Source organism: Bidens hawaiensis, unplaced genomic scaffold (genome assembly GCF_021521415.1).
Source record: "Bidens hawaiensis isolate Kalapana, Puna unplaced genomic scaffold, B.hawaiensis_p1.1 tig00022155_1, whole genome shotgun sequence".
Taxonomy (NCBI): Eukaryota; Viridiplantae; Streptophyta; class Magnoliopsida; order Asterales; family Asteraceae; genus Bidens; species Bidens hawaiensis.
The window spans coordinates 218370-234904 of record NW_027493433.1 but is presented as its reverse complement, the minus strand read 5'-3'; the positions used below and the strand labels follow the sequence as shown (position 1 = coordinate 234904).

The 16535-nt window shown below is 33.4% G+C and overlaps 3 protein-coding genes across 3 annotated transcripts; 1 reads left to right on the top strand and 2 right to left on the bottom strand.

Annotated features, from left to right (window-relative positions):
* Positions 1-1288: 1288 nt before the first annotated feature.
* LOC143564745 (prefoldin subunit 1-like) lies at positions 1289-3314 on the bottom strand. Its single transcript, XM_077051930.1, has 6 exons — positions 3272-3314; positions 3135-3188; positions 1978-2083; positions 1884-1890; positions 1661-1745; positions 1289-1514 (listed from the first exon to the last, which is right to left on the bottom strand). The coding sequence occupies exons 1-6, from the start codon at positions 3293-3295 to the stop codon at positions 1401-1403; spliced, it is 390 nt and encodes a 129-aa protein (XP_076908045.1). The 5' UTR covers positions 3296-3314; the 3' UTR covers positions 1289-1400.
* Positions 3315-6578: 3264 nt separating this feature from the next.
* On the top strand, positions 6579-10293 carry LOC143564757 (putative serine/threonine-protein kinase PBL17). The gene is made up of 5 exons (XM_077051940.1): positions 6579-6848; positions 8063-8198; positions 8753-8889; positions 8979-9102; positions 9766-10293. The coding sequence occupies exons 1-5, from the start codon at positions 6678-6680 to the stop codon at positions 10197-10199; spliced, it is 1002 nt and encodes a 333-aa protein (XP_076908055.1). The 5' UTR covers positions 6579-6677; the 3' UTR covers positions 10200-10293.
* Positions 10294-11007: 714 nt separating this feature from the next.
* On the bottom strand, positions 11008-16041 carry LOC143564756 (TORTIFOLIA1-like protein 2). Its single transcript, XM_077051939.1, has 7 exons — positions 15339-16041; positions 14756-14950; positions 14589-14691; positions 13949-14529; positions 12021-12626; positions 11165-11330; positions 11008-11089 (listed from the first exon to the last, which is right to left on the bottom strand). The coding sequence occupies exons 1-7, from the start codon at positions 15987-15989 to the stop codon at positions 11082-11084; spliced, it is 2310 nt and encodes a 769-aa protein (XP_076908054.1). The 5' UTR covers positions 15990-16041; the 3' UTR covers positions 11008-11081.
* Between the last annotated feature and the right edge of the window lie 494 nt (positions 16042-16535).

The following is a 16535-nucleotide window of genomic DNA, read 5'->3' as shown; positions in this document are numbered from 1 at the left end:
ATTCATACGCTCATAGCTACTATTTAGCTTAGGAATCCATTGTTCTTCTATTGTAATCTGTAACTTAGCATTACGATTACTGTGATTATCGATTGAAACATTTGATCTAGAAACCATGTTATTCTTTTTTATTTTGTTCCTCTTGCGTGCTCACTCAAACAAAATAGTAAATTCCAAATATTAACAACTATTGGCAATCTAACAAATCGATTAGGGTATTTAGTTTACTGAATTAGTAGATCATCCGATCCTAGCATGTATCATAAGTTGACTCGTGGTAAAGTATATCTGATAAAGACATGTTATTGTCAGATCAAACCCTAAACCCTTAGCATAAACAAATAATTATACAATGATCGATAAAGTGATGCTTCGATTATAACTTTTTATAACTAAATTTTATGGTTCGGTTATAATTATGTATGCAAGTGTAATATCCCAACTTTATTAACATAACTGTAATATTTTAATTTGTTATAATAAAGATCGCATTTGTGATTGGTGTATATCTATTCTACCAATTATTAAAATTAGAGTTGGGGACCAATGGTGTTCATCTTAAAACCTAGTTAATGGAATTTAATAGTGACATTCATAAGTGTAGAATCATCACATGTGGTGTTCAAAACATGCTGGAATGTCATGAACATATAGCTTAAATGAAAAACGCAAATTGGATTTTAATAATCCCAACTTAATGCAGTTGACCGATAATGATCTCAACTTAAAAATAAATGTCACCGTTCCCAACTTTCACACATTTGTTTTCATTGGACCTCTGTTAAAAAAACTTAACGGCGTTAAGTTTTTTCCAAATTTCAAATTGATGTTTTAGGGCTTATGATCGGAGTTAGATGACAAAGTGAACAACCCTCAAAATGCAATTGACCCGTTGACTTATTTGAGATGACCCAAATGAATCTTTGACTTATTTCAGATGACCCGAATGAACCCATATACAACTTAGTTGAAGAACGAGTCATTATTGCCTCCTATATAAACAATCATATGGTCATACGACTCATACCCAATGAAACGGTACCCACTGAATGCACGTTTAACGGAAAATTCAGTTTGACCCGTTTAACAAAAAGTTCAACAAAATCAACCCATCTTAGAGAAACATGTCAAAATTATCGCACCTACCATATGCCATAAACATAGGGTTAACCTGTATACAGAGTTCATCAAATACTAGTATGAGTGTAATGACCAAATATTTCTGGCAAATTTAAGAGACAGGTTATAAAAATTGTTTGCAACAAAAATTAACTGCGGATTTCAGATTACAAAAAGCGGTTCAAAATTGATGAATTTGGTTCTAGCACAATCACAAGCAATGTAACATAAAGACTTCAATACATTATCTGAATTTCATGATTATATAATCACTAAAATGCTTACACGACAGCCATTGACATAATTTGGCGAGCAAGGCCCGGATCTTGTTGCAAAAGCTCCCTCAAGTTAGTCTCCACCTCCGCCAACTGTTTCTCGAGATATTCCTTTGAAGTCTGTTCAGATTTCAACAAAACTTACATGAATATTTAACTAAAAGGTATATAATATATGCACACACCCAAATCACATATATTCAGTTTTTAAGAATATGATACTGTTTTTCATGTAAAAAAATGAAATCTTTGACTGATAAGCAAACCTGTAAAGAGGCGAGTGCGGTTTCACTGTCACTGAGCTTCTTTTCTTGTTCACTCATTAGAAATGGTTTCGGCTCCAAGACGAATCTGATCATAATGGAAATACGTAAGATAATATATATGGTAGTGGCAAATAAAGTCAACAGAAAAGTCTATTGAAACATCGATTATCTCTGAATGAAGAACAGTATAGCAGTAAATGTGTAAATGTTATCTCGTACTCACGTTCTTCCTGCAAAACAAAAAAGAATACATGAATAAATATTCATAACAATTTCATGAGTAAATTATTGGATGTTATAGCTTTAAAGCTATATACCTATAGACTTGTATGTGTTTGTGTCATCAGATAACTGTCGCAGTTCTTCCAAGGTTAAATACGCACGTTTCTTTTCACTTTCCTTGCCCCGCATCTGGTTTTGAACCTGAAAGACAAAGAATTAAATCTTATTCATCAGATCATCAATCATTAACCCTATCATTATTCATCATCTCCATCTTCAAAAACTTGCAATTTAACAAGTTGTATTCTTCGGATTAAATCTTATCACTTGAAGTTACACGCTAAAATAAGTAAAGAACGTATTTTTTTATAATTCCCCTAACCCTGCAAATCATCATCTGGTAAACCTCTAGGATCCAATTCTTATAAATCTAATCTAACCTAAATCTAAGAACAAATAGAAAATATGAAATGAGAAAATTGGGATTATAATTTACAATTCGATACAATGAACCTAGGGGTGCAAACAAGCTGCTCAAGCTCGGATCAATAAAAAGCTCAAAACGAGCCGAGCCTTTACGAGCCCGGCCCACCAATAAAGCCCGTTTTGTTATCAAGCCAAAGCTTGAGCCTTGTATGATAAGCTCGTTTAAACTCGTCGAGTCTAATGTACTTTTAAATTCAACCTCTTTTGAACTTCTATGTATGGATTTCATACTGACAGCCAAGCTCGAGCCGAGCTTACAAAATAAGGTTTTTCTCAAAATACATAAAAACAATTACGAACTTATATAAACTGATTAACAAATAATAAACGAGCCAAGCCCCAGCTTGAAAAAACAGCTCACGACCCGGGTTCCAGCTTTAGTAAAAAGCGCTCGCAACGAGCCGAGCTCGAGCTCGAGCTCTCGTAAGTCAAAATGATCCGAGCGTGAGCTTCGCTAGGCTAGTTTACACCCCTCATTGAACCTAACCTAACTAGGTATTTATAGTGATTGACACTTGATACCAGGGGCGAGCAATAACCGAACCGTAACCGAAATTAACCGAAAATTGGTTATCTATTATTTTTAGTTACTAGCCAAAATTAACCGAACCAAACCGAAAACCAAATAAACCGAACCGATTAACTAACTAACAAACTAATCAAATCAATTAGCTACTCAACAAGTTAACAAACTAACTGTAACTAACTACCTGTTTACTAAATTAATTTCATTTATGGGTTTAAAACCGACGAATCGAAAGCTTACTTGTTTCAATTTAGCGGTTGTTTCGATCATGCGACCTTGAATCTCAACGAACGCCTAAAAACACAAAATAATAAACGGCGATTAGTAATTAAACGTTGAGAAGAATGCGAGAGTTGAATATTGAAGGATTCAATTACTGCTTTGTTGGTTTCATCGGCCATTTGTGTTGAATTTGGTGAGCAATTGATAATAAACAAACCCTAATGAAAGATGTGTGCTTGATTTGATTAATTTGGGTCTGGTTTTAGTTTGGGAGAGTTACAGAAAGAACCTTGCAGTTTAGAGTTTAGACCAACTTGCAAAATGCCTCCGGGCGGAAAATCGATCCGATGTAACCGAATCGAAATCAGGTTTGGTTTTACGTTTTTATGAGAACCGAACTTATGGTTTTGGTTTTGCATTTATAAAATCTGAAAATAACAAACGGAACATAATTTATTTATTTTCATTTTTTAAGTAATTTATAAGAATTTAATAAATATATAACTTGAATATTTTAGCTCACATGTGTTTAATCAACTAGTTATTAATTAACAAGATGATTTAGTCTCAAATTCATTATTTTGGGGTTTTTTTTCAGCTTAAAATTTTTAAGCTCAAATGTAAAACCGAGCAAATCAAAACTAAAAACCGAAACTGAACATTTTTCAAAAATTTAAAAACCCTTTTGGTTTTCACCCATAACCAATCAAACCAAACCATGCACACCAGTCAAAATCATCATTATTCAATGAGTTAAGTTATGTTTTAGTTCCTTTGGGTTGGCCTAAATTGTCACTTCAGTCCAAAGGTTTAACTTTTGCCTAAGAGACATTCTATTTTATCGTTTCAGCCAGCTCACTAACCAGATACGTCTATTCATGTTGTTTGAAAGAGAGAACATGTAGATACCCAAACTTTTTTAGAGTAGTGTACTTTTACGATGGGTGGTGTTGCGAATGTTCGTTTATGCCACCTTGGCATACTTGTAAAATGATTCAATTGTGGTGGGAGGATTAAGTTTAGGGTCTTGTTATCTATGTCCCATGCTTATAAAAACAATTTAAAATTTAAATGTATATTAATATGTTTAAGATAATACAAGTTTATTTACAAGATTGCACATATAAGATAATTGTTATAGTGCAAATAACCATAACAAGCAAAACATAGTCTTCAAGTCCTCTACAAAGCATCTTATCATAATCCAATGTGGGGTTGTTACATGAACCACACATATACACTTCAGTGGAAAGTTAAGTGAATACAACAAGAGTATAAAACATTAAAACCTCCAAAATCTTAAAATCAATTTTTAATTAAATACCTTTACTTGATTTTGTCAAGCAATTTGATAAATAAAGTATCAAACCAAAACATTTTTTGAAAGTTTACAAAATCATACCACCCTGCAACTTAACTACATTTAATCGTGTCCTTTTACTATAATTATACTTTTAAATCACAGGTCTATATAATAGCTGTGACACAATCTGGTATTAAATTTATTTTAAAAAAAAACAAAACAAAAACAAAAAAAGCATCCTTTATAATTTACAAAATATCACATAACTATGTGACAAGAACCATGACTAACTCATGTTCTTTAGCTTTCCATGCGTTTCCCTCTAATTATAAGATGTAATCATGGTCTTACTTTCACAATCTCTCTTTTAAAAATAAATAAATAAATAAATAAATAAAACGCGACACAACAACGTACTAAAAGCGCGTCTTGCTTGCGAAAACTCTCTTCTTTTTAAAACGCGACACAACCACGTACTAAAAGCGCGTCTTACTTCCACAAACTCTCTCTCTTTTTTTAAAACGCAACCCAACCACGTACTAAAAGGTATGTGTTTCCCTCTAGTCATAAGATGTAATCGTGTCTTACTTCCACAAACTGTTCTTTAAAAAAAACGCAACACAACCACGTACTAAAAGCACGTCTTATTTTCACAAACTCTCTTTCACTTTTTTTAAACGCGACGCAACCACGTACCAAATGACGACGCACATTTAATTAAACTATTATTTTTATCCCAAATGTGACACAACCATGTGACAAAACTAGACATATACAAGTCACAAGTCAAACAAGAACAGTAATAACAAAACTTTAAAATAAAAAGCCGTTGATACAATTAATAAAACTAATACTATTACACATGTACTGTACACAATAATATTATTCCCTTATTAAAACCACATTCTTGATTTTGTAACAGGTGATAATATTAATAACACCATATACCGATTATTTTGTCAAATAGGCTGACTTTTTCATCGTTCTCACAAACCCACAAATCTAAACCTTCAATTAACAAAACCCATTCTTTATCAAAATTGATCAAAACCCAGTGTTCTTGAAAACAGGGTATCTTGCAGCTTATTGCAGTGAAACCTAGATCGGATATTGAAGATTAACTGTGATTTATGATTATTTGTTGATGTTTTACAAAACCCAGATGGAATATTGTTGAATTTGTGGAGATTGGGTGAAAAAGGTGGGATCTTGATCTTTGAGTTTGTGATTTTGGGTGTTGGAAAGATGGTGGTAATGTGTTGGTGAGTGGAATTTGAATCTGGGTTTTGGGTTTGGGTTTGATTTGAATCTTTTGAGGTGGATTGATTTGATTAATGGGTACTTGTTTTAGCTCTGAGTATGATGAACAGCATTCTTTGCAGACCAAGCCAGGTACTTTATACTTTTTTTTTTTTTTTTTTTTGTGGATTGTTTAGTAGATTAGCTCTAAGATGGGTTGAAGATTGCTAGATTCAGTGATTTTAATTTTAAAAAAAAATCATATTTTTTGGTTGATTAATCTTTTTTAGTTATTTGTAACTGATTCAACTTGCATAGAGATTGCTATGAGTCCGGGCTATATGATGTCATACGAGCCATATGATGTCAAATCAATCCTGCAAACTAGAGCATGTATGATAGGGTGAAAATGGGCTATATGATGGCATACGGGCCTTATGATGTCAAATCAACTCTGCACGCCAGAGCCTGTCACGTCACACGGGCTGTATAATAGTGCAAAAAATGGTCGTGCGGGCTTATGACTTTGTTAGAGGTCACATCAGTCATTTCTTTGTCAGTATTATTTGCCACTCATACGACCCATATGGCCATTTTCACCCTGGCATACGGCATCCATGTCATACGGCATCCATGTCATACGGCTTGTATGGCCAAACGGCCCGTATGACATGTATGACATGTCTGTAGTATCTGGATAGTTGTGTCAGTGATATTATTTATGTTTGTTTTAAACTTTCAATATAAACATTTGTCATGTTACATTTTGGTTATATCTACTTGCCTTAGATGCATATTATAAATGTGAAAGTTAAAAATCATATTTGCATGTATTTGAAACTGCAGGTAATATCCAACAATCTTCAAATAAAGATTCATTAAAGATACCACCCAAACAGAGTATTTTGGATTCACCTAACATACAAAGTCCTAGCAGTTTAGTGGTGATCACTAAAGACGTTAAAGATCTTAGACAGAATCCCGGGTATAGCAATCTTGATATATTTACGTATGACGAGATGCGAATGGCCACCAAATTATTTAGGCCGGATCAAGTTTTAGGCGAGGGTGGATTTGGAGTTGTTTATAAAGGAGTTATAGATGAGAGCGTGAGATCCGGTTATGCTAAAACTGAAGTTGCGGTTAAGGAGCTTGATCCCGAAGGAATACAAGGTGATAGGGAATGGCTGGTATGTGCTTCCAGTCGTGCTTGTTTATTATTCTTGCATCGAAAGATTTGTTAAACATTACAAATTAGCCTTTATTTACAAACGGTTAGTCAAAGTAACCAACGCATTAACTAGTCTTGAAATGAAAAAGAACATGTGATTGAAATTTAATATCCGGTTAATATAACTAACAATATAGAGTTGACTATAACAAAGAATGAAAACCAAAAGGCTTCGTAAGTGATTTTAATGGGAGTTGCGGATTCATTCTTGCTCTTTTTTTTTTGTTTTTTGCATTCCCACCGACTAAGCAGTTAATGCGGAAAATACCGGATATCGGTCAAGGACCAATATCTGAGATATCGGTTATCGCAGTGAGATGTCGGTGGAATATCGGTAATTTTAATATCATGTAAAATTTATATATATAGCAATTTAACACTAATAATTTAGTATAGTCTTCTACCATTAGTAGATTAAACTTTTGAAACTTGCAAAACACAATCATAGCAAGTAAGAATTGATTAAGACTTAAAAACTAACATTAAACACAAAAGTTGATAATTAAGACTTAAAACACTGATATCGGGAATATCAGTGATATATTGGCCAAATATCTGTCCAATATCGATATTATCGGTACCGATATTCTAACCGATATTTTGACTGATATTTCACCAAGGACTGATTTCGACGATATATCGGCGATATCGACTACATAGCCCACCGACCCGCATACGAGTCGACCAGTTGGTTAAAATAACTACGTTATAGTCTTAATTAAATAAAGAATTAAAAATGCTAAGCTTTGCCTAAAAATAAGTAAATGGTTGCGCTACATGCCATAATTCTGTGAGTCCTAGATTATTTTTCCCGCTTAGGTGATGGTTAGATTTAAATAAATATATAAATAAAATCTTCTATAGAAATCATTAGTTTGACTTTAATCAAATTCAACCATATCTGGTTTCCTTTTGGCTGTAACAAACCATCGGAAATTTCACAATCTTCATTTCTAGCTACTTAATATTTCATTTATTCAACTCGTATAATACACGGGCTTTAACCTAGAGCATGTTTCAACAATGATTTTTTTTTTTTATGTTTTATAATAAACTCAAGATAACAATATATGTTTAATAATAGTGGCGAATCTAGGATATATACATTCTTTTTTACTAATTCACTACAATAATATGATTTATAGTTAAAATAGATTCTTGTCTGATTTACAGGCTGAAGTCAACTACTTAGGTCAACTGCAACACCCGAATCTTGTGAAGCTTATTGGATACTGTTGTGAAGAAGATCATCGCCTTTTGGTGTATGAATATATGGCTTCCGGAAGCTTAGAGAAACACTTATTTCGCAGTGAGTAGCTAAATTATTTTAAAGCTTTTAATATCTTAGTACTACTCATAGGCCTGTAAACAAACTGAACGTTCAGTGAACCGTTCGGGGGAAATCCGTTTATGTCCGTTCTTTTGATAAACAAGCGAACATGAACACAGATTTCTGTTCATTTAATTGAATTAATGAGCATGAACACGTTTACTTTTCGTAGGTATTTGTTTATGTTCGTTTGTATTTTTGTCATGTTCATTTGTGTTTGCTTATGTCCGTGAACCGTTCGTTTAGAAGATTACCGAACGAAAATGAACACGCTTATTTTCTTAATGAACGAACACAAACAAGAAAATATGTGTGTTTAAGTGTTTGTATTCGTTCATTTGTTCATTGGTTCATAGGTTCATATTAACATATTTATACATGTAGTTTTTGTGAATTTTTCACAATCCCATATTTTTAGTGATGATGTCATATTTGCTGTTCTTTATTTGAGTCACAAATAAACAAATATTGTAGAAACTTTTGATAAAACTCATGCTTTAATTTATTGAAATTTTTATAATATATGTGAAAAGGAGTAGGTGCTACATTGACTTGGTCAAGAAGAATGAAGATTGCTTTGGATGCTGCAAAAGGGCTTGCTTTTCTCCATGATGCCGAAAGGCCGATTATTTATCGGGATTTTAAGACATCAAATATTTTGTTGGATGCGGTTAGTCACTCACTCTGAATACAGTTTTTGTCTTTAATTAGAAAAAAATTCAAATATATATGTTTTTTTAGTATGAAAATAATTTGCAGGACTTTAATGCAAAGCTTTCTGATTTTGGGCTTGCGAAGGATGGGCCTATGGGAGATCAAACTCATGTATCAACACGAGTTATGGGTACATATGGTTATGCAGCACCTGAATATGTCATGACTGGTGAGTCGTGTTTATATGCATAATATATTTTTTTATATGTGTATATAATGTGTATACATCCTAAAAGGTAAATTGCATGTAAAAGAAATTTACTTTAAGTTGATTACTATTTAAATATGTAATTCTTTTGAAATTTATTTCTTAATATAGAAACCGACTGAATGTATGTTCATTTTACATGCAATTTGACAAATCACAAAATTGATAATCAGATATTAATTTTGTTTATTGTGAAATTATTGTTCTTAGTCCTTTATGAACTTGATTATCTTGTTTTAGGTTAATAAATTAAATATAGCCTCAAATCATTCAACTACAGGTTTTGATATTATTATTTTATTAAATCATGTTTGCTCTCAAGACAATAATTTTATTAAATCACATATTTTGAAAGTCAGTTTACATGCCATTAGCCCATTTGGAGGATTCGTTGACCATTCAAAAAATTTTTTTTAAATAAATAACTAAAAAAGTTTGTATGCCATTAATGTTTTGACCATCTAGAGATAAGGACAATGGCATCCTTATTTTCTGTCACATTTTAGAGGCTTTATGCTGTTAGAATTTAGATGCTAAAGATCTTAGAAAATGATATTTGTATGAAGTTTGACTTTTCAAAGTCAACTGTCTAATAACTACTTTTGAATTTAATGGCATTGGCAGGACACTTGACAGCCAGAAGTGACATATACGGGTTCGGTGTGGTGCTTCTCGAGATGTTAATAGGTCGACGAGCTATGGACAAGAGCCGACCTAGCCGTGAGCACAACCTGGTCGAGTGGGCCAGACCACTTCTGGTCCACAACAAGAAACTTGTAAGAATACTTGACCCGAGAATGGAAGGTCAATATTCAAATAAAACCGCCATTAAAGTTGCCAACTTGGCCTACCAATGTCTCAGTCAAAACCCTAAAGGTAGACCGGTTATGACCCAAGTGGTTGAGACGCTTGAATCGGTTCAGTCCCGTGACATTCTTCAAGAAGAGGTGCTTTTTCAAAGTGGGTCCGGGAGCGTCACACTTTTTGAGGCTGCTGATGTTAAAAAGAAGGAAAATCAAGTGAAAAGCGACGGTGAAAGTTTAGGAAATGAAGCATGATTGAAACATGTTTTGTTTTGAGAGTTTGTTGTAAAAGATCTAATTGATAGCTTGTTTTGGGTTATTTGTTAGAAATATGAAAATTTTCATGTTGACTTTTGTTAATTATTTTGACTTATAATATCAGTTTTTTATATTGAACTATATATAAATTTTTGTTTTTAAGTGTTATGTTTCTTGACATTTAATCAGTGTTGCAAAAATCCCGACCAGACGCCGATTAATCGCCAGTCCCTACTTCGCTGATTAATTTTGAGCTAATCGGTCAATGGTCAAATCAGGCCAAAATCAGGATTAATCGGACGTAAACGGCTTTTTCTGATGAGAATCTGACCAAAATGGGCGGTTTAAAGCGATATTCCGACCAAAATCAGAAGTTTTTGGCAAGATTTCATCCAATTTCAGACCAAAATTTGTTTATGTATGTATAAAATTAAATATTATATATAAAAATGTGTGTTTATAAATAAAACTGAAAATTATACATTAAAGTCCGATCCAATCAATCCTAATTAATCGCTAGTCCTCACCTCACCGCCAGACTAGCGACTAACAATTTTTAATATAACATTATACAGCATGCAAGTACATTTATGATTCTTATATCATACAAATAGAAACACAAGCAGACTAAATAACCAACATAGTGGAACTGTTTCTTTAAATTAGACTGATTCTTGGTCAACATATTGACCCGGTCAATTAAAAAGTCAAACATTGGCCAAAGAAGGCCTAGTGTCCACTTCAAGTGGTTCATACAAACCAAACCAAACCAAAACATTACATGCCATGTAGCAATTTAGGCTTTAAACTTACAATTAACTAGAAAATTAAAAAAAACGACTCAAACTTTGACTTCCGTTGACCATATCCATCGAACGATCATTTTCCTGCATCGAAAAACGCAATGTATTCTTATAGGTCTTTTTTTTTCTAATTTAAATGCTAATATAATTAGTAATTACCCCAAGCCTGATGCAGTCTTGAAACCAACTGTGTTATAGATCTTCTCTCTGTGACATTTGGGAACTCCATGTGTACGGCTTCCTGAATCGCACCTAAAAATCGTCCCCTTGCTTTTGCGGTTAGTACAAGGCTGTTCGGTCCATGGCTGCTACTCAAGTCAACTGCCTGTAAAAACATCATTTATCATAAGTCTTGGTTTATTAAACCGAAAACTAACGTAAGATATACAAATGCTACTCAATCCTATGAAACTGAATATGTTAAATGTCCATTAACCGAAATAGTTGACATAACCGAAACCAACCCAAAACCGACGTTCAGTTTTATGGTTTTCAAAAACCAAAATTCATGTTTGGTTTCGGTTTGAAACCGAACCGAAGAGTAAAACAAACTGACTTTATAACCGAACCCGAAAAAGCAGACTTTTGTTATTAAATTTATGAATTTATAAATTTTTTTATGGGCCCAAAATTTTCGAGCCCAAATGACAATAGCCAGAAAAAAACCAAAACCGATCCCATTGTTAAAACAAAAAACCGACAGTTTTCAAAAACCTTTCGGTTTTTGGTTCGTTTGAATCCAAACCAACCCATATGATCAACGCAGTATTCAAAAGGCCCAAAATGTAGAAATATTGTAAGGTTAGAACCTTTTTCTTTCTAAAAAACTCCTAGTAACTAGTCAAATATGATAAGAAAAACAATATTAACACATTAATATTTTCAATCTTTGATTACAAAAAAAAAAAGATATTGTCTCATCAAACATAACCTTTAGGTGGTTCCAGCCCATTTGACCCATTTAACCCGTTAATTTTTTAGTTTGACCCGTAAACAGTAAACATAACCAAAGTACCTGCTGCAGCCAAGGTATTATTGAACCCAGAAACTGTTGTTCAGACAAAAATCCAGCCAAAGTGGTAAGAACATCATTTGCAGTCCTATTCGACAAACACTCCAAAACGGGCCCCGTTTTATCAAGAAGATCAACCAAAACCATTTCATCGCCCGAATTCATCGCCTCAACATATGCAGAATCCAAATCCCCTTGTGACAAATATCCCTTTATAACCCTGCAAACACTATTCTCCACTTGCCTAAAACTAGCGAACGAAGCAGGCCCGCTTTTTTGCACACCCTTTACTGGATTCTTGCTTATTCTTACCATGGGGTCCACCACACTGGACTTGGCTCTCTGAAATGTGGAATCTTCCCAAGATTCGGCTTTTTTTATGGGCTGCAGTGGTGATTTTCTAGTGTGTATTTCAACTGATGATCTTGGTGTGCATGTTGAGAGCCTTGGAGAAGCGGTTGTTGAACTTTTTTTTAAAAGTCGGGTGGCGGATTCGTAATGTTTTGCGCCATGGTTGATGTTTTCGGATATTTGGTCCACTACATCTTCTAAAGTTGATACTTTTTGTTGGATCATTGATAAGCTATCCATTGTTTTTGTAGCAAACACCTAAAAATTCATTTATCAATCATTTTTTTCGAACTCATAAGCTTGCATAAATAGTTAAATGCATTAATGCATATTATAAAATCTAACAAAGATCCAAAATTAGTAAATGTCATATTTTTGCAGGGTTTGTTCAATGTTCCAATAAAGTCACTCGTATTTTTTTCTGACTGCAAAAACCACTCAAGTTTCAATATTGTTACATCCTTGTGAAATTTTTCATAAATGTTAGTTTTTTTTAATTAAGTGACCTAAGTGGAACATATATGAAACTTGGTTACTATTTAGTGATTATCTTATTTAGGAAAACATTGTGAAGAAAAAAAGTCATTAAAAATAACCAAGTTTCATAAATGTTCCTTTTAAGTCATTCAAATTAAACAATTATGAAAAATTACACAACAATGGAACAATAATAAAACTTGGGGGCGTGCTCGTTTCAGAGAATTCGTGGGAATTCAAAGGAATTGGAATCTTAATTCGTGGGAATCCAAAATGGTGTGTTTGGTTGTCAAAGAATTGGAATGGGAATTGGAATTCGATTCCTTTAAACAAAGGGATTCCAAATCCTTCCAAAATGTGGAGGATTTCAAGGAAATTCATTGGAATCTTTTCTTGAGTTTTTTCTTTTTTTTAACAAGGACAATGAATAAAACATTTTAGTTTTTTTACTTTTTTTTTGTTTTATATTTTGAGTTATGATTTCTTTATTATTATTTTTGAATATTTTTTGAGGGGGTTTTTAATCTTAATAGAAAACCCCTTAAAAATTCAAAAAATAAAAAATCCATAACTCAAAATATAAATAAAAAACAAAAAATCTAAAAAAAAAACTAAAATGTTTCAGCCGTTATCCTCGTTAAAAAGAAAAAAGAAAAAACAGTTCTAGTTCATTTGTGGTGATAATTTGTCAAACGAACACATCAAGAATGGAATTGGATTTCAATTCCTTCCAATTCCTATTCGAATGTTCTGATTCCAATTCCAAATCCTATGCAAATTCCAATTCCAAATTCATTCCATTATGTGAAGCGAACGCGTCCTGAGTGGTTTTTAATGTTTTACGGTTAGAAAAAAGTACTGAGTGACTTTATTGAAACAGGATTGAAACTTGATTATTATTTCATTGTTTTAATATTTTATCTCTATTTTGGTACAACTTGCTAACTTGGAAGAATATCATATTATCATGTCTATGCTCTTATTTTCAAAGCTATAATTGGCTTTGAAGTTAATTTAGAATATAATTTTTCTTAAATCTTTAAATAACACAATTTAGGAGGCTGCAATATCAACTAATTCACAAGTAAATATGTCAAAATTACCTGCAACAAATCCAAAAGATTTGACTGTTTGGTTTCTATTTCAAGAAGCTTCTCTTTAATACAAACCATATCTTTTGCAGTCTGCACACAACAACCACTTTGCCCATGAATAATCTGACAACTCGACTCCGTAACCGTCGAATCAAGGCTTCTACAATCCGGATTCTTCGAAAAATACCTCTGTTCTTCAGTACTAACTTCTTCCTCCACTTGATGTAAACTTGCTCCATGTGATTTTACCAATTCGCCCTTCACACGCACATCCAAACTTATACCAGTTGCAGAAGAGCATTCCTGTTTGTCATCCAACGGCACGTATTCATACACAATATCTTGAGTCGATGTGATATCCGATCTGGTCCGTTCAAATGTTTTTGTGACGGAACTACCCTCGGATTCTTCATCATGAGTGTAACCTAAAGAAAGGTTACATTTTTTTGGAACACTGACTTCTACATGCCAATCATTTGCTTTATTTTGAGGACTGTCAACATAATTATGGCCACTTTTTCTAACCGATAAAGGAACTCGTTTTCGAACTGAAGTAGATTCAGCATTACTTGGAATGTCACTGTAATCACCTGAAATTATAGCAAAATGTTATAAAATGAATTTAACATATGTTTAACCATTACAAAACCTTTGATAGAAGATCCGGTTTCTGAAATTTCGGATGCATCGGTTCCTAGAAGAACTTTCCAGAGTTGTAACGCTTGAAGAACCGAATCCCTAACTGGTTTTACCTATATTAAGCATCAAATACCTTCATTAAAAAAAATCACAATGTTATTGCATAATAACACTAACCTTATCAAACCGACACATTTCAAGGGCACGAATGCAAGACGACTTCACATCAACCGAATATGATCCGTTGCTTGATGCGATTTCTGCTAATGCTTCCGAAGCAGCTTTTCGTGTTCTCCAATCACTATTCTTTAAAGCTTCTTGAATGCTTGTCATTGCAGCAGTTAGCATGTTTTGTGTTGAAGCCCCCCCTCCCTAAATTAAGATATCGTATTATTAGTCATAATCTGGTTTCTTTCATGTGTATATTGGTGTCAGATAACTAGTTTTGAAACTAGGACTGTACACGAAGCGAATGTTCCGTGGATCCTTCATGAACTAGTTGGTGGGAAGTTCGTTCATGTATATTTATTTAATAAACGAGCAAACATGAACAAACGTTTTTGCTCATTTAGTTAAACGAATGAACATGAATGCACGTCTTGTTCGATCATTTATGTTCGTGAACGTTGGTTCATTTAAATGTTCATGTTCGTTTTGTTTGTTTACAAGCCTAAACGGTTGTGTTTTATCAAAGATATGTGAATTTATTAGCAATCCAAAGCAATGACACCTTCGAAACAAGTGAAATTACAAGACTAACCTGAATAATACTTCTGTTCAACTCGATTATAGCCGGTTTTGCCATAAAATGCGGATTCTTCAGCATCTTTGTCGTCCTTATCAACATACGTTGTAATATAGGCAACGGTGGGTCCCGCGTATGATCAATCACTCGAGACAAACACAAAGCCGAACCAAACTGCACATGTTTATTCTGCTCACCAAGTGCTTCAAAAAGAGGCCTCACTAATATTACAAAACCACTCTCGGACTCATTATTAACGCCACATTTAGAAGCCAAAACACCCATCGTCTCAACACACGCGTTTCTCACAACAGAATCCGAATCTTTAAGTCTTTTAACAATGCTAGCAACCATTTTGCTAATATGTGGAATAACAAGATCATGATGGAAAGTTGTGAGTGTGCCCATGAGCTTTACGCACTCCTTACGAACCGCTATCTTTTGCTCTGAATCGGTATCTAAAATGCACGATAAAAACGGTGAAATCCCATCTGGAGTTAGGTTTTCTATTATTCTTCCAAGCTCATCAACCCCTATTTCGTATGTGTCCCTATCGGAAACCTTGTTTAACGCTAGGACGACGCGTTGTTTTAGCTCAAATATTACATGTTGATTGTTGACTCTAGTGGAAACTCCTTTGGATTTCAAAGGAGCATGCAACTTCATCTTGAGATTATCTTATTACAACACTAGTTGTTCTTACATTCCATCAAGCTGCAAACATATAATAAAACAAATCATTACAGGAGATAAAATTTTCCATAATTAACAAGATTCACTAGCAACTTATCATAATTGTAAAAACAGCGCTTAGGCATCGATTAATCGGTAATAAGTGTGTTACCAGTTAAAATTCAGCTAATCAAAAATCAGTCAAAATTGGTCAAAATTTCCGTCAAAATCAGTAAAAATGGGTCAAAACTGAAAATGTATTGTATATATTATTTTTGTATATCTTCTATATATAATACATATAAATAACGGGGGACGCGTGCCAGCTACACGGGCCAAATAAAAGTTGGTTTTCTCACCTCTCTCTCCTATTAAATATCGGATGTCACGTGTTGACTTCCAGTGAAGTTTAGATCTTATTTTCCACCTCTTTCTCCCATTAAATAATAATGATAATTTTCATCAATTTTGTACATAATACAATTACACCATAAGTATTATTCTTTAATTTTTTTATAAATCATATTTGTTAAATATATG